We start from the raw sequence: 26,313 nt of genomic DNA, 5'->3' as shown, positions 1-26,313 counted from the left end.
GGGGCGGCTGTGGTTTCTGGTGTTTTGTATTTTCTGAGGTGAGATTCTGGCCTGAGGCAGGATCCAGACTGAAACTCTCAAACTGGTTTGGAGCAGAAAACAAACACAAATCAAGACTCATGTCTCAATAAAATAAAGCGTGTAGAGAAGGACCTCAGGTGAGATGCCCTGGGGCAGACTGAGGCACATGTGGCTGCTCTTCTTCACTACAACAGCTCAGTTTTTAAACATCGTCACAATGTGGAAGTGAAGAGTATTTAATGGAACTGAAACAGATTTGTTTTATGAAAAATATGGAGAATAATTATACCTCTCTTTTTAAGACCATAAAAAAGATCTTTAAAAAGTGACTCAGACTTAAGTTTAAGTCAAAGGATTTAAACTATAAAAATGAATGTTTTGTCCAGATTTCTCTCTCTGTTCCAGACTCTGTTTGATGAGGGAATAAAACAATCTCAAGATTTATGTGGCAAGAAACCTCGAATCTGATTTAAAACTACAAAAAAATAAAAATAACTTTATTTCAGGTGAAATCAGAGCTGCTGCTGTGATCCAGAATGTGAAGCTCAATGGTTTTATATTGAGAGTCATGTGGTGCCGGGGGTTCCTGTACAGGTCTTATACTGAGAGTCATGTGGTGCCGGGGGTTCCTGTACAGGTCTTATACTGAGAGTCATGTGGTGCCGGGGGTTCCTGTACAGGTCTTATACTGAGAGTCATGTGGTGCCGGGGGTTCCTGTACAGGTCTTATACTGAGAGTCATGTGGTGCCGGGGGTTCCTGTACAGGTCTTATACTGAGAGTCATGTGGTGCCGGGGGTTCCTGTACAGGTCTTATACTGAGAGTCATGTGGTGCCTGAGGTTCCTGTACAGGTCTTATACTGAGAGTCATGTGGTGCCTGAGGTTCCTGTACAGGTCTTATACTGAGAGTCATGTGGTGCCTGAGGTTCCTGTACAGGTCTTATACTGAGAGTCATGTGGTGCCTGAGGTTCCTGTACAGGTCTTATACTGAGAGTCATGTGGTGCCGGGGGTTCCTGTACAGGTCTTATACTGAGAGTCATGTGGTGCCGGGGGTTCCTGTACAGTTCTTACTGCAGATGACAGACGCTTGAGTCATGAGGAGGAGGTGGAGAATCCCTGGGTCAAATCTGTTCTTACCACATGGAAGGAGCTGATCAGAACAAACTAAACACAGATGTTACAATCTTGAACTGGTTGCTGTATTTGGGCCTCAGGACTCTGTAGTTGGAGCCTCCTCCAAAGATCAAAAACTGGACTAAAATGGAGTAAATGACATTTGGACATATTTGTCAGACTGTGGACTAAGGGGACGTTTACTTTGGGTTCTGTTTAAGATAAGATAAGCCTTTATCTGTTTGTCATGATTTTCTCTTTTTCTTTTTCCATTTAAAGCTGTTAGATGTGTACTTTTTTAGATCATGTCTCGTCTCTGGTCATGTTTTGTTTTGTTCCCTTATGTTATAAATTTGAACAATAAAAAAATTGAATATGAAAAAAAAAAGAAACTGTTGAATAAAGAGTAAAATGTTAGAGTTTTCTGTGTGTTCAGAATGCAGCGCTTCAGCTTTAAGATCTCAAATCAGAGCTTGTTTAAACATGTGATTCAAAGCCCACAAGCTGCAGGGATTCTGAATACTGCACTATTACTATGAATACAGCACTATTACTGCACTATTACTATGAATACAACACTATTACTGCACTATTACTATGAATACAGCACTATTACTGCACTATTACTATGAATACAACACTTACAACACTATTACTGCACTATTACTATGAGTACAGCACTATTACTGCACTATTACTATGAATACAGCACTATTACTATGAATACTGCACTATGAATACAGCACTATTACTATGAATACAGCACTATTACTGCACTATTACTATGAATACTGCACTATTACTGCACTATTACTATGAATACAACACTTACAACACTATTACTGCACTATTACTATGAGTACAGCACTATTACTGCACTATTACTATGAATACAGCACTATTACTATGAATACTGCACTATGAATACTGCACTATTACTATGAATACAGCACTATTACTGCACTATTACTATGAATACTGCACTATTACTGCCCTATTACTATGAATACTGCACTATTAACATGAATACTGCACTATTACTATGAATACAGCACTATTACTGCACTATTACTATGAATACGGCACTATTACTGCACTATTACTATGAATACTGCACTATTAACATAATTACTACACTATTAACATGAATTCTGAACTATTACTATGAATACTGGACTATTAACATAAATACTGCACTATTACTGCAACATGAGAATACTGCACTATTTACATGCATACTGCACTATTACTATGAATACTGCACTATTACTGCACTATTACTATGAATACTGCACTATTAACATGAATACTGCACTATTAACATGAATACTACACTATTAACATGAATTCTGAACTATTACTATGAATACTGGACTATTGACATAAATACTGCTCTATTAACATGAATACTGCACTATTTCTGCACTATTACTATGAATACTGTACTATTACTATGAATACTGCACTATTAACATGAATACTGCACTGCACTATTAACATAAATACTGCACTATTACTGCACTATTAACATGAATACTGCACTATTACTATGAATACTGCACTATTAACATGAATACTGCACTATTAATATGAATACTGAAAGTATTACTACACTATTAACATGAATACTGCACTATTAATATGAATACTGCACTATTACTATGAATACTACACTATTAACATGAATTCTGAACTATTACTATGAATACTGGACTATTGACATAAATACTGCACTATAACTGCACTATTAACATGAATACTGAAAGTATTACTGCACTATTAACGTGAATACTGCACTATTACTATGAATACTGCACTATTATCATGAATACTGCACTATTAATATGAATACTGCACTATTACTATGGATACTGCACTATTAACATAAATACTGCACTATAACTGCACTATTACTATGAATACTGAAAGTATTACTGCACTATTAACATGAATACTGCACTATTACTATGAATACTGCACTATTAACATGAATACTGCACTATTACTATGGATACTGCACTATTAACATGAATACTGCACTATTACTATGAATACTGCACTATTAACATGAATACTGCACTATTACTATGAATACTGCACTTTTACTCACATTTACTGAGGTTGTGTTGTTTCTCTTTTCGCGGTGACTAAAAGGGAGAAAAACTCTCTTTAGAGCTATTTTTTTGTATTTTTATATATAGATGTTTTTGTTTTGTTTTATTCTTTTGTTGAATAGTTCATCGCTATGACAACGGTGCAGGAGGTTCATCGCTATCAGAGCTGACCATTTGTGCTTCACACGTCGCCTTTTGTGGAAACGAACGACAAACGACAAACCACGAGAACATTGAGGACATAGAGGACATGAGAACATGGAGGACATGAGAACATGGAGGACATGAGAACATGGAGGACATGGAGGACATGGAGGACATGAGAACATGGAGGACATGGAGGACATGAGAACATGGAGGACATGAGAACATGGAGGACATGGAGGACATGGAGGACATGAGAACATGGAGGACATGGAGGACATGAAGGACATGAGAACATGGAGGACATGGAGGACATGGAGGACAGGAAGGACATGAGAACATGGAGGACATGGAGGACATGGAGGACATGAGAACATGGAGAACATGGAGGACATGGAGGACATGGAGGACATAGAGAACATTGAGGACATGGAGGACATGGGGAACATGGAGGACATGGAGAACATGGAGGACATGGAGAACATGGAGGACATGGAGAACATGGAGGACATGAGAACATGGAGAACATGGAGGACATGGAGAACATGGAGAACATGGAGGACATGAGAACATGGAGGACATGAGAACATGGAGGACATGAGAACATGGAGGACATGGAGGACATGGAGGACATGAGAACATGGAGGACATGGAGGACATGAGAACATGGAGGACATGAGAACATGGAGGACATGGAGGACATGGAGGACATGAGAACATGGAGGACATGGAGGACATGAAGGACATGAGAACATGGAGGACATGGAGGACATGGAGGACAGGAAGGACATGAGAACATGGAGGACATGGAGGACATGGAGGACATGAGAACATGGAGAACATGGAGGACATGGAGGACATGGAGGACATGAGAACATTGAGGACATGGAGGACATGGGGAACATGGAGGACATGGAGAACATGGAGGACATGGAGAACATGGAGGACATGGAGAACATGGAGGACATGAGAACATGGAGAACATGGAGGACATGGAGAACATGGAGAACATGGAGGACATGAGAACATGGAGAACATGGAGGACATGGATAACATGGAGGACATGGAGAACATGGAGAACATGGAGAACATGGAGAACATGAGAACATGGAGGACATGAGAACATGGAGGACATGGAGGACATGGAGAACATGAGAACATGGAGGACATGGAGAACATGGAGGACATGAGAACATGGAGAACATGGAGAACATGGAGAACATGGAGGACATGAGAACATGGAGAACATGGAGGACATGGAGAACATGAGAACATGGAGAACATTGAGGACATGGAGGACATGGAGGACATAGAGAACATTGAGGACATGGAGGACATGGGGAACATGGAGGACATGAGAACATGGAGAACATGGAGGACATGAGAACATGGAGGACATGGAGGACATGGAGGACATAGAGAACATTGAGGACATGGAGGACATGAGAACATGGAGGACATGGAGAACATGGAGGACATGGAGGACATGGAGGACATGAGAACATGGAGGACATGGAGAACATGGAGGACATGGAGAACATGGAGAACATGGAGGACATGGAGGACATGAGAACATGGAGAACATGGAGGACATGAGAACATGGAGAACATGGAGGACATGAGAACATGGAGGACATGGAGAACATGAAGAACATGGAGGACATGGAGGACATGGAGAACATGGAGGACATGAGAACATGGAGAACATGGAGGACATGAGAACATGGAGGACATGGAGGACATGGAGGACATGGAGGACATGAGAACATGAGAACATGGAGAACATTGAGGACATGGAGGACATGGAGGACATTGAGGACATGGAGGACATGGGGAACATGGAGGACATGAGAACATGGAGGACATGGAGGACATAGAGAACATTGAGGACATGGAGGACATGGGGAACATGGAGGACATGAGAACATGGAGGACATGGAGAACATGGAGGACATGGAGAACATGGAGGACATGGAGGACATGAGAACATGGAGGACATGGAGAACATGGAGAACATGGAGGACATGAGAACATGGAGGACATGGAGAACATGGAGGACATGGAGGACATGAGAACATGGAGGACATGGAGAACATGGAGGACATGGAGAACATGGAGGACATGGAGAACATGGAGGACATGGAGGACATGAGAACATGGAGGACATGGAGAACATGGAGGACATGGAGGACATGAGAACATGGAGGACATGGAGAACATGGAGGACATGGAGGACATGGAGAACATGGAGGACATGAGAACATGGAGGACATGGAGAACATGGAGGACATGGAGGACATGGAGAACATGGAGGACATGAGAACATGGAGGACATGGAGAACATGGAGGACATGGAGGACATGGAGGACATGGAGGACATGAGAACATGGAGGACATGGAGAACATGGAGGACATGGAGGACATGGAGCGCAGACTGTTTAGAAAAGATCCATAAAAACTCCAGAAGATTCAGATCTGAAACTTTAAACGTTCCGTTTATGAGTTTGTTTTTAGAAACTAAACAGAAAAAAGACAATTTTTGAGCCTTAAAATTGTATTTGAGCTTCACAAAAATATAATAATTTATGTAAAATGTCAGGATTTTGCCTTCATTACAAAGTGTTGTTGTTGTTGTTGTTGTTGTTTTATGGCGGTTGGCATCCGAGTGTTGCATTACCATCCATCCATCCATCCATTTTCTACCGCTTGTTCCCTTTCGGGGTCGCGGGTGACTGGAGCCTATCCCAGTGACTTCGGGCCTTAGGTGTTGCATTACCGCCAGACTTTATTCCTCAGACTTTCTTCCAGTGCCTTGACTTCCAGTGCTTTGTCCTCAGACTCTGTCGTAGTCCGTAAAAGTACTCCTTCCATTGCTTTGGTGTTACAAAGCCCATGAGGTCATGATATGTCTTTGTGACTAGAATAGTTGTTTGTTGTTGTTGTTTTATGGCTGTTGTTGTTGTTGTTGTTGTTGTTGTTTTATGGCGGTTGGCATCCAATTGTTGCATTACCGCCAGACTTTATTCCTCAGACTTTTCGTAGTTGTTGTTGTTGTTGTTGTTGTTTTATGGCGGTTGGCATCCAATTGTTGCATTACCGCCAGACTTTATTCCTCAGACTTTTCGTAGTTGTTGTTGTTGTTGTTGTTGTTTTATGGCGGTTGGCATCCGAGTGTTGCATTACTGCCAGACTTTATTCCTCAGACGTTTCGTAGTCCTCAGACTGTCGTAGTCCGTAAAAGTACTCCTCCCATTGCTTTGGTGTTACAAAGCCCATGAGGTCATGATATGTCTTTGTGACTAGAATAGTTGTTGTGTCAGAGACCAACCGGCTTTATTCCAGGGAGACTCTTCTTCATCTTCCTCTCCCTCTTTGACGTTCGGTGCTTTGGAAGTACAAAGCCCATGAGATCATGGGACGTCTTTGTCGTTTTATCCTTTAGAAGTCCTTCTTCCATCACTTTGGTGTTTCTAGGCCCATGAAGTCCAAGCGCGTTAGAACATGCTCTTGCTCCTCATCCTCGGCTCAGTCTCCAACACCCCAACGTTTACCCAGCCCTGTGCTACATAAGTAAGCAACCACAGCCTGACACAAACCCTGTGACTGAATCGCCAGAACGTTCCGCAGATTGAACTCCCGCCCATTATTCCGAAACCACAAGGCCAACCCGGCCCTTTCTCTATCATAAGCCTCACAGCAAATCAGCACATGCTCGACAGTCTCTGGCACCTGACAGTGACCACACAGACCGGTCGGATGTTTGCCTATCCTACTCAGTGACCAATTGAGTCCAGTATGGCCAATCCTCATGCGGGCGAAGGCCCTTTCCTCCCACGCGTTCCTGCCCATAGACCCGCAAGGACCCACACTACCCTGTACGTGATAGAGATGCCGTCCAGTAACACAGTGGCTCCAAAATTCCTGCCAAAGGCCGACCACATGACTCTAGATAACGGGCTTGATTTCAGATTTGCTTAACTCAACCGCCACATCAATTGATGGCCGCCTAAGGGAACGTTTAGCCAGTGTATCAGCCATTTCGTTACCATCCACCCCCACATGCGCAGGGACCCAAAAGAAGGAAACCCTCACATCCTTCCTGGACAGGGAGAGCATCAGACAGAAGATGCCATTCAACACATCCTGTCTGCAATCCGATTTCCCAGATTTAATGCTTTGCAATGCAGAAAGGCTGTCAGAGGCCACCACAATGCCGCAACACTGCAAAGCAGATTCCGCCCATTCCAATGCCAACCGTATCGCTATGAGTTCCGACGTGAAAACAGAAAGGCGATCTGTCAACCTCTTCCTGACCGCCAGCCCCAGGTCAGGCACAAAATAAGCGGCGCCAGTACGCCCACTCTCAGGATCCCTAGACCCGTCGGTATAAATAAACACATCACCTGAGTGCTTATCGATGAGCGCTTGAACGGCAAACTGCGGTGCCCTCCCAGCGACTCCTCTAAGCTTGCCATGCAAGCTAACATCAACAGGAGCCGGGACAAACTTCCACGGAGCTATAGCAGACAAAGCCACCGACGGGCTCACACCGCGCCTTCGCATTTCCTACCTGGCTGAAAACCATACCGCCAGCCTCTGTTGTTGTTGTTTTATGGCGGTTGGCGAGTGTTGCATCACCGCCAGACTTTATTCCTCAGACTTTGTTGCAGTCCTTAAAAGTTCTTCTTCCATTGCTTTGGTGTCACAAAGCCCATGAGGTCATGAGGTCATGAGATGTCTTTGTTGTTGTCTCCTTTAGCAGTTCTTCTTCCAACACTTGGATGCCAACCACCATAAAACAACAACAACAACAGCAGCAGCAGCAACAACAACAACAACAACACTGGTGTGTCTAACCCATGAGCTCAAAGCGCAGTAGAACATCCTCTTGCTCCTCATCCTCGGCCCAACACCACAACTTTATGAAGGTTCAGCCTCTTCTTCAATGTGCAGTACACGCAGTACACGCAGTACACGCAGTACATTTAAGAAGAATTAATTAAATGTCACTCACGCGCCTGAGGCTTTGACACAGAGTTTACTTCACATTTTGTTCTGTTTTAGTTTCCCCGCGCGCGCTCACCTCTGATCCAGGCCGACACTTGCTGCGGTGTCCACTGACTGACCGCGTCCATCCTCAGAGGGCGGCCCGGGGCTCCTCTCCGGCTCCTCTCCGGCTCCTCTCCGGCTCCTCTCCGGCTCCTCTCCGGCTCCTCTCCGGCTCCTCTCCGGCTCCTCTCTGGCTCCTCTCTGGCTCCTCTCTGGCTCCTCTCCGGCTCCTCTCCGGCTCCTCTCCGGCTCCTGGTCCCTGTCCCGGGTCCGCGCGGTCAGACGGGGCCACGGCACCGGACAGACCCAGGAAACACCGGTTAAATCCACGGGACAGACGCGGCGGAGGTGAAACTGATACTGAAGTTTGGCACGAGCCTCGGGACGCGCGGGACGCGCGTGTGACAGGGCTCAAGTAACATGCGTCGACCAATCAGGAGCCAGCCAAAGTGCAGCCCTGGTCAAATCCCGCCCCCTAGTGGCGGTGCAAGGAACTGTACAGTTCAGTTTTAACTCTAAAATAAAGAAGCAATTGTGCAATTTACAGACATTTTCTTTCTTTTCTTTTTCAAGAATATAAAGCACAAAACAGAACGCGATCAAGGAGAGAAAACCTGAAGGGTCAAAAGTAAAATGAAAGGTCAAAAGAAATAAAATCAAAATAAAATTACTTAGTTGAACAAAGTTCGGGGATTCTCCTTTGTGACCCAGAGGTTCTTCTCCTTTGTGACCCAGAGGTTCTTCTCCTTTGTGACCCAGAGGTTCTTCTCCTTTGTGACCCAGAGGTTCTTCTCCTTTGTGACCCAGAGGTTCTTCTCCTTTGTGACCCAGAGGTTCTCCTACTTTGTGACCCAGAGGTTCTCCTCCTTTGTGACCCAGAGGTTCTTCTCCTTTGTGACCCAGAGGTTCTCCTCCTTTGTGACCCAGAGGTTCTCCTCCTTTGTGACCCAGAGGTTCTCCTCCTTTGTGACCCAGAGGTTCTTCTCCTTTGTGACCCAGAGGTTCTTCTCCTTTGTGACCCAGAGGTTCTTCTCCTTTGTGACCCAGAGGTTCTCCTCCTTTGTGACCCAGAGGTTCTCCTCCTTTGTGACCCAGAGGTTCTTCTCCTTTGTGACCCAGAGGTTCTCCTCCTTTGTGACCCAGAGGTTCTTCTCCTTTGTGACCCAGAGGCCCCACCTCTCCTGCTCAGTCACAGTGTAAGAAACTTGGGCCCTCAAGGGGCGCTCGCGGCTGCTTTGGGCCCCGGGCTGTTAGAGCCACAGATTCAGGTCAAAAATTCCACTTTTTATTAAAATGCCTTGTCAAAATGTCATAAACATAAAGCTCCTGAAGAAGTATTATTATACATGTGTATATTATATTTATACATGTGTATATTATATTTACACATGTGTATATTATATTGAAACATGTGTATATTATATTTACACATGTGTATTATATTTACACATGTGTATTATATTTACACATGTGTATATTATATTTACACATGTGTATATTATATTTACACATGTGTATTATATTCAAACATGTGTATATTATATTTATACACGTGTATATTATATTTATACATGTGTATATTATATTTATACACGTGTATATTATATTTATACACGTGTATATTATATTTATACACGTGTATATTATATTTATACACGTGTATATTATATTTATACAAGTGTATATTATATTTATACATGTGTATATTATATTTACACATGTGTATTATATTTAAACATGTGTATATTATATTTATACACGTGTATATTATATTTATACACGTGTATATTATATTTATACATGTGTATGTTATATTTACACATGTGTATTATATTTAAACATGTGTATATTATATTTATACATGTGTATATTATATTTAAACATGTGTATATTATATTTATACACGTGTATATTATATTTATACACGTGTATATTATATTTATACATGTGTATGTTATATTTAAACATGTGTATATTATATTTATACATGTGTATATTATATTTATACATGTGTATGTTATATTTAAACATGTGTATATTATATTTATACACGTGTATATTATATTTATACACGTGTATATTATATTTATACATGTGTATATTATATTTATACATGTGTATATTATATTTATACATGTGTATGTTATATTTAAACATGTGTATATTATATTTATACATGTGTATATTATATTTATACATGTGTATATTATATTTAAACATGTGTATATTATATTTATACACGTGTATATTATATTTATACACGTGTATATTATATTTATACATGTGTATGTTATATTTAAACATGTGTATATTATATTTATACACGTGTATATTATATTTATACACGTGTATATTATAAAGTGTCCTTTAGAACCGGAGCCACGTAAACACGTCATAAACACCATCACCGGGACATAAATCCATAGCGCGTTAATCCTGCTCCCGTGACCTCCTCAGCTGTGGGGCCCCGCGCGCTGAACCAGGTCACACTCCGCACATGTCCCCGCCCCCTGTCCCTTCCCCCTGTCCCCGCCCCCTGCCCCGCACATCCCGGAGCGGACACACGGTGCTCGGTCTGCGCGCGGACTCTTTCTGACGCGGGGCAGCGGAGGAGACACGGCCGCGGGACAGTGACAGATGCTCGGCCACAGAGCGCGCTGAGCTCCGCTGGTCCCGGTCCGGTGGATGTGTCCCGGGAGACAGCGTCCTGATGTCCCAGAGACAGCGTCCTGACCCGGGACTTCAGCTCCGGACCCGCCGTGAGTTTGTGTCGCTTTATATATATATAAAATATGTATATTGTATATATATATATATATATATATATATAATATATTATATCATATATTATATATACAATATATATATACAATATACATATTATATATATCTATATATCTATATATATATTGTATATATTATATAACATATATAATATTATATATGTATGAACCTAAATGAGCTGCCTCTCCACAAACCTGACTCGCACTGGTCCTGGAGGAGACTCTTCCTGCTTGTTTCCATGGAAATGCTGTTGCTTTGGTCATAATATCCCACACTATGGCATTATCCATTTATCCATTTAATACATTTCTAAATGATGCAGCAGCTTCAAGATAAAGTTATATTTTTAAGACAGAAAAATCCAGTGAAATTAAGAAGACGCCAGACTTTGATTTGAAAGTGTTGGATTCACTCTTTGACTCAGAGGACCTTCTGTCATGTGTCAGATCTTCATCAGTGACTCAGAGGACCTTCTGTCATGTGTCAGATCTTCATCAGTGACTCAGAGGACCTTCTGTCATGTGTCAGATCTTCATCAGTGACTCAGAGGACCTTCTGTCATGTGTCAGATCTTCATCAGTGACTCAGAGGACCTTCTGTCATGTGTCAGATCTTCATCAGTGACTCAGAGGACCTTCTGTCATGTGTCAGATCTTCATCAGTGACTCAGAGGACCTTCTGTCATGTGTCAGATCTTCATCAGTGACTCAGAGGACCTTCTGTCATGTGTCAGATCTTCATCAGTGACTCAGAGGACCTTCTGTCATGTGTCAGATCTTCATCAGTGACTCAGAGGACCTTCTGTCATGTGTCAGATCTTCATCAGTGACTCAGAGGACCTTCTGTCATGTGTCAGATCTTCATCAGTGACTCAGAGGACCTTCTGTCATGTGTCAGATCTTCATCAGTGACTCAGAGGACCTTCTGTCATGTGTCAGATCTTCATCAGTGACTCAGAGGACCTTCTGTCATGTGTCAGATCTTCATCAGTGACTCAGAGGACCTTCTGTCATGTGTCAGATCTTCATCAGTGACTCAGAGGACCTTCTGTCATGTGTCAGATCTTCATCAGTGACTCAGAGGACCTTCTGTCATGTGTCAGATCTTCATCAGTGACTCAGAGGACCTTCTGTCATGTGTCAGATCTTCATCAGTGACTCAGAGGACCTTCTGTCATGTGTCAGATCTTCATCAGTGACTCAGAGGACCTTCTGTCATGTGTCAGATCTTCATCAGTGACTCAGAGGACCTTCTGTCATGTGTCAGATCTTCATCAGTGACTCAGAGGACCTTCTGTCATGTGTCAGATCTTCTGGATGCAGATTGTGATTTAATAAAAAACACCTAAACAATATTAGAAAAAGAAAATAAAACTCTGGATTTATTTGACGCCTTTAAAATATTCTCCCATTTTCCCTCTTTGTGTCTTTCAGGAGGAAGTTGGCGCCATGACAACGAGACGCTCTGGGATTTCTAACTTAAACAATCTCATTTTGCCGATATAATTTAATTTGACCACATTTTTGGTTATTTATTTTTATTTTTATTTTGGTGGCTCAATTCAAATAGTTTCTCACGTTTATTCTCGACACAGTGAGTTTCACACTTCACTATCAGAATCATTTAAATTGTAAAGTGCTTATTTGCTGATGTCTTGGTGCTTCAGATGTCGTGGCTGAACGGCGCGCCTCGCTCGCCTCTGGCCGCGCACCGCTCGGACCCCGGCTCGCCTCTCGTGCGCGCTCCTGAGCACGTGCGCAGGGCCTCTCACGTGCACGCTCCACCTCACGTGCACGGTCCTGGAGGGGGCGTGGCCTTCACTCTGCAGATCGGCCTCAGTCGAGAAGTTGTGACGTTGGACTCGAGCGAAAAGAACCTCGACTCCATCAGAGAAGTGGTCTGCTCCAGCGTGGACAGGAAGGTGAGTCTGGACCTGCTTTAGACCTGGTTTAGTCCTGGTTTAGACCTGGTTTAGTCCTGGTTTAGTCCTGGTTTAGACCTGGTTTAGTCCTGGTTTAGTCCTGGTTTAGTCCTGGTTTAGACCTGGTTTAGTCCTGGTTTAGTCCTGGTTTAGACCTGGTTTAGTCCTGGTTTAGTCCTGGTTTAGTCCTGGTTTAGACCTGGTTTAGACCTGGTTTAGTCCTGGTTTAGTCCTGGTTTAGTCCTGGTTTAGACCTGGTTTAGACCTGGTTTAGTCCTGGTTTAGTCCTGGTTTAGTCCTGGTTTAGTTCTGGTTTAGACCTGGTTTAGTCCTGGTTTATTCCTGGTTTAGACCTGGTTTAGTCCTGGTCTAGACCTGGTTTAGTCCTGGTTTGGATCTGGTTTAGTCCTGGTTTAGACCTGGTTTAGAACTGGTTTAGTCCTGGTTTAGTCCTTGTTTAGTCCTGGTTTAGACCTGGTTTAGTCCTGGTTTAGACCTGGTTTGGTCCTGGTTTAGTCCTGGTTTAGACCTGGTTTAGTCCTGGTTTAGACCTGGTTTAGTCCTGGTTTAGTCCTGGTTTAGTCCTGGTTTAGTCCTGGTTTAGACCTGGTTTAGTCCTGGTTTAGTCCTGGTTTAGACCTGGTTTAGTCATGGTTTAGTCCTGGTTTAGACCTGGTTTAGTCCTGGTTTAGACCTGGTTTAGTCCTGGTTTAGACCTGGTTTAGACCTGGTTTAATCCTGGTTTAGACCTGGTTTAGACCTGGTTTAGTCCTGCTCTAGTCCTGGTTTAGACCTGGTTTAGTCCTGGTTTAGTCCTTGTTTAGTCCTGGTTTAGTCCTGGTTTAGTCCTGGTTTAGTCCTGGTTTAGACCTGGTTTAGTCCTGGTTTAGACCTGGTTTAGTCCTGGTTTAGTCCTGGTTTAGTCCTGGTTTAGTCCTGGTTTAGTCCTGGTTTAGTCCTGGTTTAGACCTGGTTTAGTCCTGGTTTAGTCCTGGTTTAGTCCTGGTTTAGTTCTGGTTTAGACCTGGTTTAGTCCTGGTTTATTCCTGGTTTAGACCTGGTTTAGTCCTGGTCTAGACCTGGTTTAGTCCTGGTTTGGATCTGGTTTAGTCCTGGTTTAGACCTGGTTTAGACCTGGTTTAGTCCTGGTTTAGTCCTTGTTTAGTCCTGGTTTAGTCCTGGTTTAGACCTGGTTTAGCCCTGGTTTAGTCCTGGTTTAGACCTGGTTTAGTCCTGGTTTAGTCCTGGTTTAGTCCTGGTTTAGTCTTGGTTTAGTCCTGGTTTAGACCTGGTTTAGTCCTGGTTTAGACCTGGTTTAGTCCTGGTTTAGACCTGGTTTAGTTCTGGTTTAGTCCTGGTTTAGTCCTGGTTTAGACCTGGTTTAGCCCTGGTTTAGTCCTGGTTTAGACCTGGTTTAGTCCTGGTTTAGTCCTGGTTTAGACCTGGTTTAGTCCTGGTTTAGTCCTGGTTTAGTCCTGGTTTAGACCTGGTTTAGACCTGGTTTAGTCCTGGTTTAGTCCTGGTTTAGTCCTGGTTTAGACCTGGTTTAGACCTGGTTTAGTCCTGGTTTAGTCCTGGTTTAGTCCTGGTTTAGTTCTGGTTTAGACCTGGTTTAGTCCTGGTTTATTCCTGGTTTAGACCTGGTTTAGTCCTGGTCTAGACCTGGTTTAGTCCTGGTTTCGATCTGGTTTAGTCCTGGTTTAGACCTGGTTTAGAACTGGTTTAGTCCTGGTTTAGTCCTTGTTTAGTCCTGGTTTAGACCTGGTTTAGTCCTGGTTTAGACCTGGTTTGGTCCTGGTTTAGTCCTGGTTTAGACCTGGTTTAGTCCTGGTTTAGACCTGGTTTAGTCCTGGTTTAGTCCTGGTTTAGTCCTGGTTTAGTCCTGGTTTAGACCTGGTTTAGTCCTGGTTTAGTCCTGGTTTAGACCTGGTTTAGTCATGGTTTAGTCCTGGTTTAGACCTGGTTTAGTCCTGGTTTAGACCTGGTTTAGTCCTGGTTTAGACCTGGTTTAGACCTGGTTTAATCCTGGTTTAGACCTGGTTTAGACCTGGTTTAGTCCTGCTCTAGTCCTGGTTTAGACCTGGTTTAGTCCTGGTTTAGTCCTTGTTTAGTCCTGGTTTAGTCCTGGTTTAGACCTGGTTTAGTTCTGGTTTAGTCCTGGTTTAGTCCTGGTTTAGACCTGGTTTAGTCCTGGTTTAGTCCTGGTTTAGACCTGGTTTAGTCCTGGTTTAGTCCTGGTTTAGTCCTGGTTTAGTCCTGGTTTCGTCCTGGTTTAGACCTGGTTTAGTCCTGGTTTAGTCCTGGTTTAGTCCTGGTTTAGTCCTGGTTTGGATCTGGTTTAGTCCTGGTCTAGACCTGGTTAGGTCCTGGTTTAGTCCTGGTTTAGACCTGGTTTAGACCTGGTTTAGTCCTGCTCTAGTCCTGGTTTAGACCTGGTTTAGTCCTGGTTTAGTCCTGGTTTAGACCTGGTTTAGTCCTGGTTTAGTCCTGGTTTAGTCCTGGTTTAGACCTGGTTTAGTCCTGGTCTAGACCTGGTTTAGTCCTGGTTTGGATCTGGTTTAGTCCTGGTTTAGACCTGGTTTTGACCTGGTTTAGTCCTGCTCTAGTCCTGGTTTAGACCTGGTTTAGTACTGGTTTAGTCCTGGTTTAGTCCTGGTTTAGACCTGGTTTAGACCTGGTTTAGTCCTGGTTTAGACCTGGTTTAGTTCTGGTTTAGTCCTGGTTTAGTCCTGGTTTAGACCTGGTTTAGTCCTGGTTTAGTCCTGGTTTAGACCTGGTTTAGTCCTGGTTTAGTCCTGGTTTAGTCCTGGTTTAGTCCTGGTTTAGACCTGGTTTAGTCCTGGTTTAGTCCTGGTTTAGTCCTGGTTTAGTCCTGGTTTGGATCTGGTTTAGTCCTGGTCTAGACCTGGTTTAGTCCTGGTTTAGTCCTGGTTTAGACCTGGTTTAGACCTGGTTTAGTCCTGCTCTAGTCCTGGTTTAGACCTGGTTTAGTCCTGGTTTAGTCCTGGTTTAGACCTGGTTTAGTCCTGGTTTAGTCCTGGTTTAGTCCTGGTTTAGACCTGGTTTAGTCCTGGTTTGGATCTGGTTTAGTCCTGGTTTAGACCTGGTTTTGACCTGGTTTAGTCCTGCTCTAGTCCTGGTTTAGACCTGGTTTAGTACTGGTTTAGTCCTGGTTTAGTCCTGGTTTAGACCTGGTTTAGTCCTGGTTTAGTCCTGGTTTAGTCCTGGTTTAGACCTGGTTTAGTCCTGGTTTAGTCCTTGTTTAGTCCTGGTTTAGACCTGGTTTAGTCCTGGTTTAGACCTGGTTTAGTCCTGGTTTAGTCCTGGTTTAGACCTGGTTTAGTCCTGGTTTAGACCTGGTTTAGTTCTGGTTTAGTTCTGGTTTAGTCCTGGTTTAGTCCTGGTTTAGACCTGGTTTAGTCCTGGTTTAGTCCTGGTTTAGTCCTGGTTTAGACCTGGTTTAGTCCTGGTTTAGTCCTGGTTTAGTCCTGGTTTAGTCCTGGTTTAGACCTGGTTTAGTTCTGGTTTAGTCCTGGTTTAGTCCTGGTTTAGACCTGGTTTAGTCCTGGTTTGGACCTGATTTAGTCCTGGTTTAGACCTGGTTTAGTCCTGGTTTAGTCCTGGTTTAGTCCTGGTCTAGACCTGGTTTAGTCCTGGTTTGGATCTGGTTTAGTCCTGGTTTAGACCTGGTTTAGACCTGGTTTAGTCCTGCTCTAGTCCTGGTTTAGACCTGGTTTAGTCCTGGTTTAGTCCTGGTTTAGTCCTGGTTTAGACCTGGTTTAGTCCTGGTTTAGTCCTGGTTTAGTCCTGGTTTAGACCTGGTTTAGTCCTGGTCTAGACCTGGTTTAGTCCTGGTTTGGATCTGGTTTAGTCCTGGTTTAGACCTGGTTTTGACCTGGTTTAGTCCTGCTCTAGTCCTGGTTTAGACCTGGTTTAGTCCTGGTTCAGTCCTTGTTTAGTCCTGGTTTAGACCTGGTTTAGTCCTGGTTTAGTCCTGGTTTAGTCCTGGTTTAGACCTGGTTTAGTCCTGGTTTAGTCCTGGTTTAGTCCTGGTTTAGACCTGGTTTAGTCCTGGTTTAGACCTGGTTTAGTCCTGGTTTAGTCCTGGTTAGGCCTGGTTTAGACCTGGTTTAGACCTGGTTTAGTCCTGGTTTAGACCTGGTTTAGTCCTGCTCTAGCCCTGGTTTGGACCTGGTTTAGTCCTGGTTTAGTCCTTGTTTAGTCCTGGTTTAGACCTGGTTTAGTCCTGGTTTAGACCTGGTTTAGTCCTGGTTTAGTCCTGGTTTAGACCTGGTTTAGTCCTGGTTTAGACCTGGTTTAGTTCTGGTTTAGTCCTGGTTTAGTCCTGGTTTAGACCTGGTTTAGTCCTGGTTTAGTCCTGGTTTAGTCCTGGTTTAGACCTGGTTTAGTCCTGGTTTAGTCCTGGTTTAGTCCTGGTTTAGTCCTGGTTTAGACCTGGTTTAGACCTGGTTTAGTCCTGGTTTAGTCCTGGTTTAGTCCTGGTTTAGACCTGGTTTAGTCCTGGTTTAGTCCTGGTTTAGTCCTGGTTTAGACCTGGTTTAGTCCTGGTTTAGACCTGATTTAGTCCTGGTTTAGACCTGGTTTAGTCCTGGTTTAGTCCTGGTTTAGTCCTGGTCTAGACCTGGTTTAGTCCTGGTTTGGATCTGGTTTAGTCCTGGTCTAGACCTGGTTTAGTCCTGGTTTGGATCTGGTTTAGTCCTGGTTTAGACCTGGTTTAGACATGGTTTAGTCCTGCTCTAGTCCTTGTTTGGACCTGGTTTAGTGCTGGTTTAGTCCTGGTTTAGTCCTGGTTTAGACCTGGTTAAGTCCTGGTTTTGTCCTGGTTTAGTCCTGGTTTAGACCTGGTTTAGTCCTGGTTTAGTCCTGGTTTAGTCCTGGTTTAGACCTGGTTTAGTCCTGGTTTAGTCCTGGTTTAGTCCTGGTTTAGTCCTGGTTTGGATCTGGTTTAGTCCTGGTTTAGACCTGGTTTAGACCTGGTTTAGTCCTTGTTTAGTCCTTGTTTAGTCCTGGTTTAGACCTGGTTTAGTCCTGGTTTAGACCTGGTTTAGTCCTGGTCTAGTCCTGGTTTAGACCTGGTTTAGTCCTGGTTTAGACCTGGTTTAGACCTGGTTTAGTCCTGGTTTAGTCCTGGTTTAGTCCTGGTTTAGACCTGGTTTAGTCCTGGTTTAGTCCTGGTTTAGTCCTGGTTTAGTCCTGGTTTAGACCTGGTTTAGTCCTGGTTTAGACCTGATTTAGTCCTGGTTTAGACCTGGTTTAGACCTGGTTTAGTACTGGTTTAGTCCTGGTTTAGTCCTGGTTTAGACCTGGTTTAGTCCTGGTCTAGACCTGGTTTAGTCCTGGTTTGGATCTGGTTTAGTCCTGGTTTAGACCTGGTTTTGACCTGGTTTAGTCCTGCTCTAGTCCTGGTTTAGACCTGGTTTAGTACTGGTTTAGTCCTGGTTTAGTCCTGGTTTAGACCTGGTTTAGTCCTGGTTTGGATCTGGTTTAGTCCTGGTTTAGACCTGGTTTAGACCTGGTTTAGTCCTGCTCTAGTCCTGGTTTAGACCTGGTTTAGTCCTGGTTTAGTCCTGGTTTAGTCCTGGTTTAGACCTGGTTTAGTCCTGGTTTAGTCCTGGTTTAGTCCTGGTTTAGACCTGGTTTAGTCCTGGTCTAGACCTGGTTTAGTCCTGGTTTGGATCTGGTTTAGTCCTGGTTTAGACCTGGTTTTGACCTGGTTTAGTCCTGCTCTAGTCCTGGTTTAGACCTGGTTTAGTCCTGGTTCAGTCCTTGTTTAGTCCTGGTTTAGACCTGGTTTAGTCCTGGTTTAGTCCTGGTTTAGTCCTGGTTTAGACCTGGTTTAGTCCTGGTTTAGTCCTGGTTTAGTCCTGGTTTAGACCTGGTTTAGTCCTGGTTTAGACCTGGTTTAGTCCTGGTTTAGTCCTGGTTAGGCCTGGTTTAGACCTGGTTTAGACCTGGTTTAGTCCTGGTTTAGACCTGGTTTAGTCCTGCTCTAGCCCTGGTTTGGACCTGGTTTAGTCCTGGTTTAGTCCTTGTTTAGTCCTGGTTTAGACCTGGTTTAGTCCTGGTTTAGACCTGGTTTAGTCCTGGTTTAGTCCTGGTTTAGACCTGGTTTAGTCCTGGTTTAGACCTGGTTTAGTTCTGGTTTAGTTCTGGTTTAGTCCTGGTTTAGTCCTGGTTTAGACCTGGTTTAGTCCTGGTTTAGTCCTGGTTTAGTCCTGGTTTAGACCTGGTTTAGTCCTGGTTTAGTCCTGGTTTAGTCCTGGTTTAGTCCTGGTTTAGACCTGGTTTAGACCTGGTTTAGTCCTGGTTTAGTCCTGGTTTAGTCCTGGTTTAGACCTGGTTTAGTCCTGGTTTAGTCCTGGTTTAGACCTGGTTTAGTCCTGGTTTAGACCTGATTTAGTCCTGGTTTAGACCTGGTTTAGTCCTGGTTTAGTCCTGGTTTAGTCCTGGTCTAGACCTGGTTTAGTCCTGGTTTGGATCTGGTTTAGTCCTGGTCTAGACCTGGTTTAGTCCTGGTTTGGATCTGGTTTAGTCCTGGTTTAGACCTGGTTTAGACATGGTTTAGTCCTGCTCTAGTCCTGGTTTGGACCTGGTTTAGTGCTGGTTTAGTCCTGGTTTAGTCCTGGTTTAGACCTGGTTAAGTCCTGGTTTTGTCCTGGTTTAGTCCTGGTTTAGACCTGGTTTAGTCCTGGTTTAGTCCTGGTTTAGTCCTGGTTTAGACCTGGTTTAGTCCTGGTTTAGTCCTGGTTTAGTCCTGGTTTAGACCTGATTTAGTCCTGGTTTGGATCTGGTTTAGTCCTGGTTTAGACCTGGTTTAGACCTGGTTTAGTCCTTGTTTAGTCCTTGTTTAGTCCTGGTTTAGACCTGGTTTAGTCCTGGTTTAGACCTGGTTTAGTCCTGGTCTAGTCCTGGTTTAGACCTGGTTTAGTCCTGGTTTAGACCTGGTTTAGACCTGGTTTAGTCCTGGTTTAGTCCTGGTTTAGTCCTGGTTTAGACCTGGTTTAGTCCTGGTTTAGTCCTGGTTTAGTCCTGGTTTAGTCCTGGTTTAGACCTGGTTTAGTCCTGGTTTAGACCTGATTTAGTCCTGGTTTAGACCTGGTTTAGACCTGGTTTAGTACTGGTTTAGTCCTGGTTTAGTCCTGGTTTAGACCTGGTTTAGTCCTGGTCTAGACCTGGTTTAGTCCTGGTTTGGATCTGGTTTAGTCCTGGTTTAGACCTGGTTTTGACCTGGTTTAGTCCTGCTCTAGTCCTGGTTTAGACCTGGTTTAGTACTGGTTTAGTCCTGGTTTAGTCCTGGTTTAGACCTGGTTTAGACCTGGTTTAGTCCTGGTTTAGACCTGGTTTAGTTCTGGTTTAGTCCTGGTTTAGTCCTGGTTTAGACCTGGTTTAGTCCTGGTTTAGTCCTGGTTTAGACCTGGTTTAGTCCTGGTTTAGTCCTGGTTTAGTCCTGGTTTAGTCCTGGTTTAGACCTGGTTTAGTCCTGGTTTAGTCCTGGTTTAGTCCTGGTTTAGTCCTGGTTTGGATCTGGTTTAGTCCTGGTCTAGACCTGGTTTAGTCCTGGTTTAGTCCTGGTTTAGACCTGGTTTAGACCTGGTTTAGTCCTGCTCTAGTCCTGGTTTAGACCTGGTTTAGTCCTGGTTTAGTCCTGGTTTAGACCTGGTTTAGTCCTGGTTTAGTCCTGGTTTAGTCCTGGTTTAGACCTGGTTTAGTCCTGGTTTGGATCTGGTTTAGTCCTGGTTTAGACCTGGTTTTGACCTGGTTTAGTCCTGCTCTAGTCCTGGTTTAGACCTGGTTTAGTACTGGTTTAGTCCTGGTTTAGTCCTGGTTTAGACCTGGTTTAGTCCTGGTTTAGTCCTGGTTTAGTCCTGGTTTAGACCTGGTTTAGTCCTGGTTTAGTCCTTGTTTAGTCCTGGTTTAGACCTGGTTTAGTCCTGGTTTAGACCTGGTTTAGTCCTGGTTTAGTCCTGGTTTAGACCTGGTTTAGTCCTGGTTTAGACCTGGTTTAGTTCTGGTTTAGTTCTGGTTTAGTCCTGGTTTAGTCCTGGTTTAGACCTGGTTTAGTCCTGGTTTAGTCCTGGTTTAGTCCTGGTTTAGACCTGGTTTAGTCCTGGTTTAGTCCTGGTTTAGTCCTGGTTTAGTCCTGGTTTAGACCTGGTTTAGTCCTGGTTTAGTCCTGGTTTAGTCCTGGTTTAGACCTGGTTTAGTCCTGGTTTGGACCTGATTTAGTCCTGGTTTAGACCTGGTTTAGTCCTGGTTTAGTCCTGGTTTAGTCCTGGTCTAGACCTGGTTTAGTCCTGGTTTGGATCTGGTTTAGTCCTGGTTTAGACCTGGTTTAGACCTGGTTTAGTCCTGCTCTAGTCCTGGTTTAGACCTGGTTTAGTCCTGGTTTAGTCCTGGTTTAGTCCTGGTTTAGACCTGGTTTAGTCCTGGTTTAGTCCTGGTTTAGTCCTGGTTTAGACCTGGTTTAGTCCTGGTCTAGACCTGGTTTAGTCCTGGTTTGGATCTGGTTTAGTCCTGGTTTAGACCTGGTTTTGACCTGGTTTAGTCCTGCTCTAGTCCTGGTTTAGACCTGGTTTAGTCCTGGTTCAGTCCTTGTTTAGTCCTGGTTTAGACCTGGTTTAGTCCTGGTTTAGTCCTGGTTTAGTCCTGGTTTAGACCTGGTTTAGTCCTGGTTTAGTCCTGGTTTAGTCCTGGTTTAGACCTGGTTTAGTCCTGGTTTAGACCTGGTTTAGTCCTGGTTTAGTCCTGGTTAGGCCTGGTTTAGACCTGGTTTAGACCTGGTTTAGTCCTGGTTTAGACCTGGTTTAGTCCTGCTCTAGCCCTGGTTTGGACCTGGTTTAGTCCTGGTTTAGTCCTTGTTTAGTCCTGGTTTAGACCTGGTTTAGTCCTGGTTTAGACCTGGTTTAGTCCTGGTTTAGTCCTGGTTTAGACCTGGTTTAGTCCTGGTTTAGACCTGGTTTAGTTCTGGTTTAGTTCTGGTTTAGTCCTGGTTTAGTCCTGGTTTAGACCTGGTTTAGTCCTGGTTTAGTCCTGGTTTAGTCCTGGTTTAGACCTGGTTTAGTCCTGGTTTAGTCCTGGTTTAGTCCTGGTTTAGTCCTGGTTTAGACCTGGTTTAGACCTGGTTTAGTCCTGGTTTAGACCTGGTTTAGTCCTGGTTTAGTCCTGGTTTAGTCCTGGTTTAGACCTGGTTTAGTCCTGGTTTAGACCTGATTTAGTCCTGGTTTAGACCTGGTTTAGTCCTGGTTTAGTCCTGGTTTAGTCCTGGTCTAGACCTGGTTTAGTCCTGGTTTGGATCTGGTTTAGTCCTGGTCTAGACCTGGTTTAGTCCTGGTTTGGATCTGGTTTAGTCCTGGTTTAGACCTGGTTTAGACATGGTTTAGTCCTGCTCTAGTCCTGGTTTGGACCTGGTTTAGTGCTGGTTTAGTCCTGGTTTAGTCCTGGTTTAGACCTGGTTTAGTCCTGGTTTAGTCCTGGTTTAGTCCTGGTTTAGACCTGGTTTAGTCCTGGTTTAGTCCTGGTTTAGTCCTGGTTTAGACCTGATTTAGTCCTGGTTTGGATCTGGTTTAGTCCTGGTTTAGACCTGGTTTAGACCTGGTTTAGTCCTTGTTTAGTCCTTGTTTAGTCCTGGTTTAGACCTGGTTTAGTCCTGGTTTAGACCTGGTTTAGTCCTGGTCTAGTCCTGGTTTAGACCTGGTTTAGTCCTGGTTTAGACCTGGTTTAGACCTGGTTTAGTCCTGGTTTAGTCCTGGTTTAGTCCTGGTTTAGACCTGGTTTAGTCCTGGTTTAGTCCTGGTTTAGTCCTGGTTTAGTCCTGGTTTAGACCTGGTTTAGTCCTGGTTTAGACCTGATTTAGTCCTGGTTTAGACCTGGTTTAGTCCTGGTTTAGTCCTGGTTTAGTCCTGGTCTAGACCTGGTTTAGTCCTGGTTTGGATCTGGTTTAGTCCTGGTCTAGACCTGGTTTAGTCCTGGTTTGGATCTGGTTTAGTCCTGGTTTAGACCTGGTTTAGACCTGGTTTAGTCCTGCTCTAGTCCTGGTTTGGACCTGGTTTAGTGCTGGTTTAGTCCTGGTTTAGTCCTGGTTTAGACCTGGTTAAGTCCTGGTTTTGTCCTGGTTTAGTCCTGGTTTAGACCTGGTTTAGTCCTGGTTTAGTCCTGGTTTAGTCCTGGTTTAGACCTGGTTTAGTCCTGGTTTAGTCCTGGTTTAGTCCTGGTTTAGACCTGATTTAGTCCTGGTTTGGATCTGGTTTAGTCCTGGTTTAGACCTGGTTTAGACCTGGTTTAGTCCTTGTTTAGTCCTTGTTTAGTCCTGGTTTAGACCTGGTTTAGTCCTGGTTTAGACCTGGTTTAGTCCTGGTTTAGTCCTGGTTTAGACCTGGACCAGGACCAAACATTTTTTTATCACAGTTTTCATCCCGTGCTGAATTAAAGTCCAATATTAGACACTGGTCACATTAAGAGTGCACACTAGTCACACTGTTCACATGAAGAGTGCACACTGGTCACCCTCGTCACATTAAGAGTGCACACTGGTCACATTAAGAGTGCACATTAGTCACACTGGTCACATTATGAGTGCACACTAGTCACACTGTTCACATGAAGAGTGCACACTGGTCACACTGTTCACATGAAGAATGCACACTGGTCACCCTGGTCACATTAAGAGTGCACACTGGTCACATTAAGAGTGCACACTGGTCATATTAAGAGTGCACACTGGTCACAATGGTCACATGAAGAGTGCACACTGGTCACATTAAGAGCGCACACTGGTCACATTAAGAGTGCACACTGATCACATCAAGAGTTCACACTGGTCACATGAAGAGTGCACATGGTCACATTAAGAGTGCACACTGGTCACATTAAGAGTGCACACTGGTCACAATGGTCACATGAAGAGTGCACACTGATCACATTAAGAGTGCACACTGGTCATATTAAGAGTGCACACTGGTCACAATGGTCACATGAAGAGTGCACACTGGTCACATTAAGAGTGCACACTGGTCATATTAAGAGTGCACACTGGTCACAATGGTCACATGAAGAGTGCACCTGTTTTTGACACTGGTCACATTAAGAGTGCACACTGATCACATTAAGAGTTCACACTGGTCACATTAAGAGTTCACACTGGTCACATTAAGAGTGCACACTAGTCACACTAGTCACATTAAGAGTGCACACCTGTCAAATTAAGAGTGCACACTGGTAACACTGGTCATATTAAGAGTGCACACTGGTCACATTACGAGTGCACACTAGTCACACTGGTCACTTTAAGAGTGCACACTGGTCACAGTAAGAGTGCACACTGGTCACATTAAGAGTGCACACTAGTCACACTGTTCACATGAAGAGTGCATACTGGTCACAATGGTCACATGAAGAGTGCACACTGGTCACACTGGTCACATTAAGAGTGCACACTGGTCACATTAAGAGTGCACACTATTCACACTGTTCACATGAAGAGTGCACACCGGTCACACTGGTCACATTAAGAGTGCACACTGGTCACATTAGGAGTGCACACTGGTCACATTAAGAGTGCACACTATTCACACTGTTCACATGAAGAGTGCACACTGGTCATACTGGTCACATTAAGAGTGCACATTGTCACATGAAGAGTGCACACTAGTCACACTGTTCACATGAAGAGTGCACACTGGTCATACTGGTCACATTAAGAGTGCACACTAGTCACACTGGTCACATTGAGAGTGCACACTGGTCACACTGGTCACATGAAGAGTGCACACTAGTCACACTGGTCATGATGTTCTGTCCACCTGTAAAGTGTGTATTTACTCAGACCACTTCTATTTTTTATTTTATTAGTAAGTTCTTAGCTATATGCACGCCTTATTTGATATATTTTATCTATTTTATTTAATCGTTGTTTGTTGCACCTTTTTGTGAATTTTGTTCACTGACAATAAACCTCTTTCTGATTCTGATTCAACTCTGTTTGGGACGTGAATAATGCACTTTGTTCAGTCTGCTCATTGTCCCAACTTTATTTCTCTGTCCTGGTCCTGGTTCTGGTCCTGGTCCTGGTCCTGGTCCTGGTCCTGGTCCTGGTCCTGGTTTAGTTCCCGGACTGTGGACTCTGGGCTCTGAAGGAGAAGATCTTATTGTTCAGACATGATGCAACCTCAGAAAACCTGCTCTCAAAAATCTGCAACGCTCATCAGATCCAGCAGGGGGACACAGTGGAAGCGGTACTGTCCGGTAAGTCCTGAGTTAGACCTGGATTAGAACTGGTTTAGACCTAGAATGTCAACACTGTTCCCTTGAGCCCCAGGGCCCAAAATAGGGCCTCCATCCACAGTGGAGGTAGAGACATGGTCCTGGGCTCTGAGAGACGTTCTCTCTAGACGTTCTCAGCAGACCCTCACGACAGATGGGTTGGGCTGTCGAGGACCCTGCCTTTGACCCCAGCCTGACCCACAATGCACCTGCCCCTCATGAAAACCTCTGTGAGCAAAGGCCGGCCCCCAGACGCTCGCCTTTAAGTCACGGTCCTCGTTATTCGACTGTTCAGAGGAGATCTGTGAACTGCTCTGAAGACATCTGCAATGAAAGGTTTATGATCGAGGGAAAGTCTTGAGTCGTAGCTCAAAATCGTGGGTTGTAGATTCCAGAGTGAGACAGAGACAAAGACTAAACTTAGAGATGTCCGACTAAAGACAATCTACAATTGAGATCAAATCGTTTGATATTTTGGAATCTTGTTCTCAGAGTGATTCCTCCTGTCGCTGCGTATGATCAATCTCTGTCAAACATAAGATAAGATAAGATATTCCTTTATTGTCCCACATGGGGAAATTTAATTGTTACAACGCAGGAAGATACAGAGGTAGATACAGAAGAAAAGAACAGATCACTTATAGGAAGTTTAAAAACACTTTCAGTAGAAGATCTCCTATAGACAAAACCTCCCATTTCCCAACAAGGGATGGAGGGGAAAATAATAAAGATAAAAATAAATGAATGAATGAATGAATGAATGAATAAATAAATAAATAAATAAATACCATTGCATGTGACACAAGCTCCGCCCTGAAAGAGACATTATCTCATCATTCCTCTTTCATTTACTTTTACAAACACAAAAACTCTAGCATGTCACTC

The 26,313-nt window shown here is 43.9% G+C and overlaps 3 protein-coding genes across 3 annotated transcripts in view; 1 reads left to right on the top strand and 2 right to left on the bottom strand.

The window, feature by feature from the left end:
* cnksr3 (cnksr family member 3) overlaps nt 1–8,778 on the bottom strand; it is a 48,411-nt gene extending 39,633 nt beyond the window's left edge. Inside the window, exon 1 of the mRNA XM_072456241.1 lies at nt 8,479–8,778. Within this exon, the coding sequence (XP_072312342.1) occupies nt 8,479–8,530 (52 nt within the window). The 5' untranslated portion in view covers nt 8,531–8,778. The remainder of the gene's footprint in view (nt 1–8,478) is intronic.
* The window catches only part of xrn2 (5'-3' exoribonuclease 2), a 356,508-nt gene that overhangs the window by 39,277 nt on the left and 290,918 nt on the right, over nt 1–26,313 (bottom strand). The window lies entirely within an intron of this gene.
* Nucleotides 8,865–26,313, top strand: part of LOC140362751 (serine/threonine-protein kinase D3-like) — a 143,573-nt gene continuing 126,124 nt past the window's right edge. The window contains exons 1-4 of the mRNA XM_072448924.1: nt 8,865–8,893; nt 9,158–9,602; nt 12,895–13,149; nt 25,272–25,410. Coding sequence (XP_072305025.1) covers nt 8,865–8,893; nt 9,158–9,602; nt 12,895–13,149; nt 25,272–25,410 — 868 coding nt within the window. The remainder of the gene's footprint in view (nt 8,894–9,157; nt 9,603–12,894; nt 13,150–25,271; nt 25,411–26,313) is intronic.

This window comes from Eucyclogobius newberryi, unplaced genomic scaffold (genome assembly GCF_026437365.1).
Source record: "Eucyclogobius newberryi isolate DKJ021-1_F unplaced genomic scaffold, fEucNew1.0.hap1 SCAF_1, whole genome shotgun sequence".
In the NCBI taxonomy this organism is placed as follows: Eukaryota; Metazoa; Chordata; class Actinopteri; order Gobiiformes; family Gobiidae; genus Eucyclogobius; species Eucyclogobius newberryi.
This window is presented reverse-complemented; position numbering and strand designations above follow the sequence as displayed.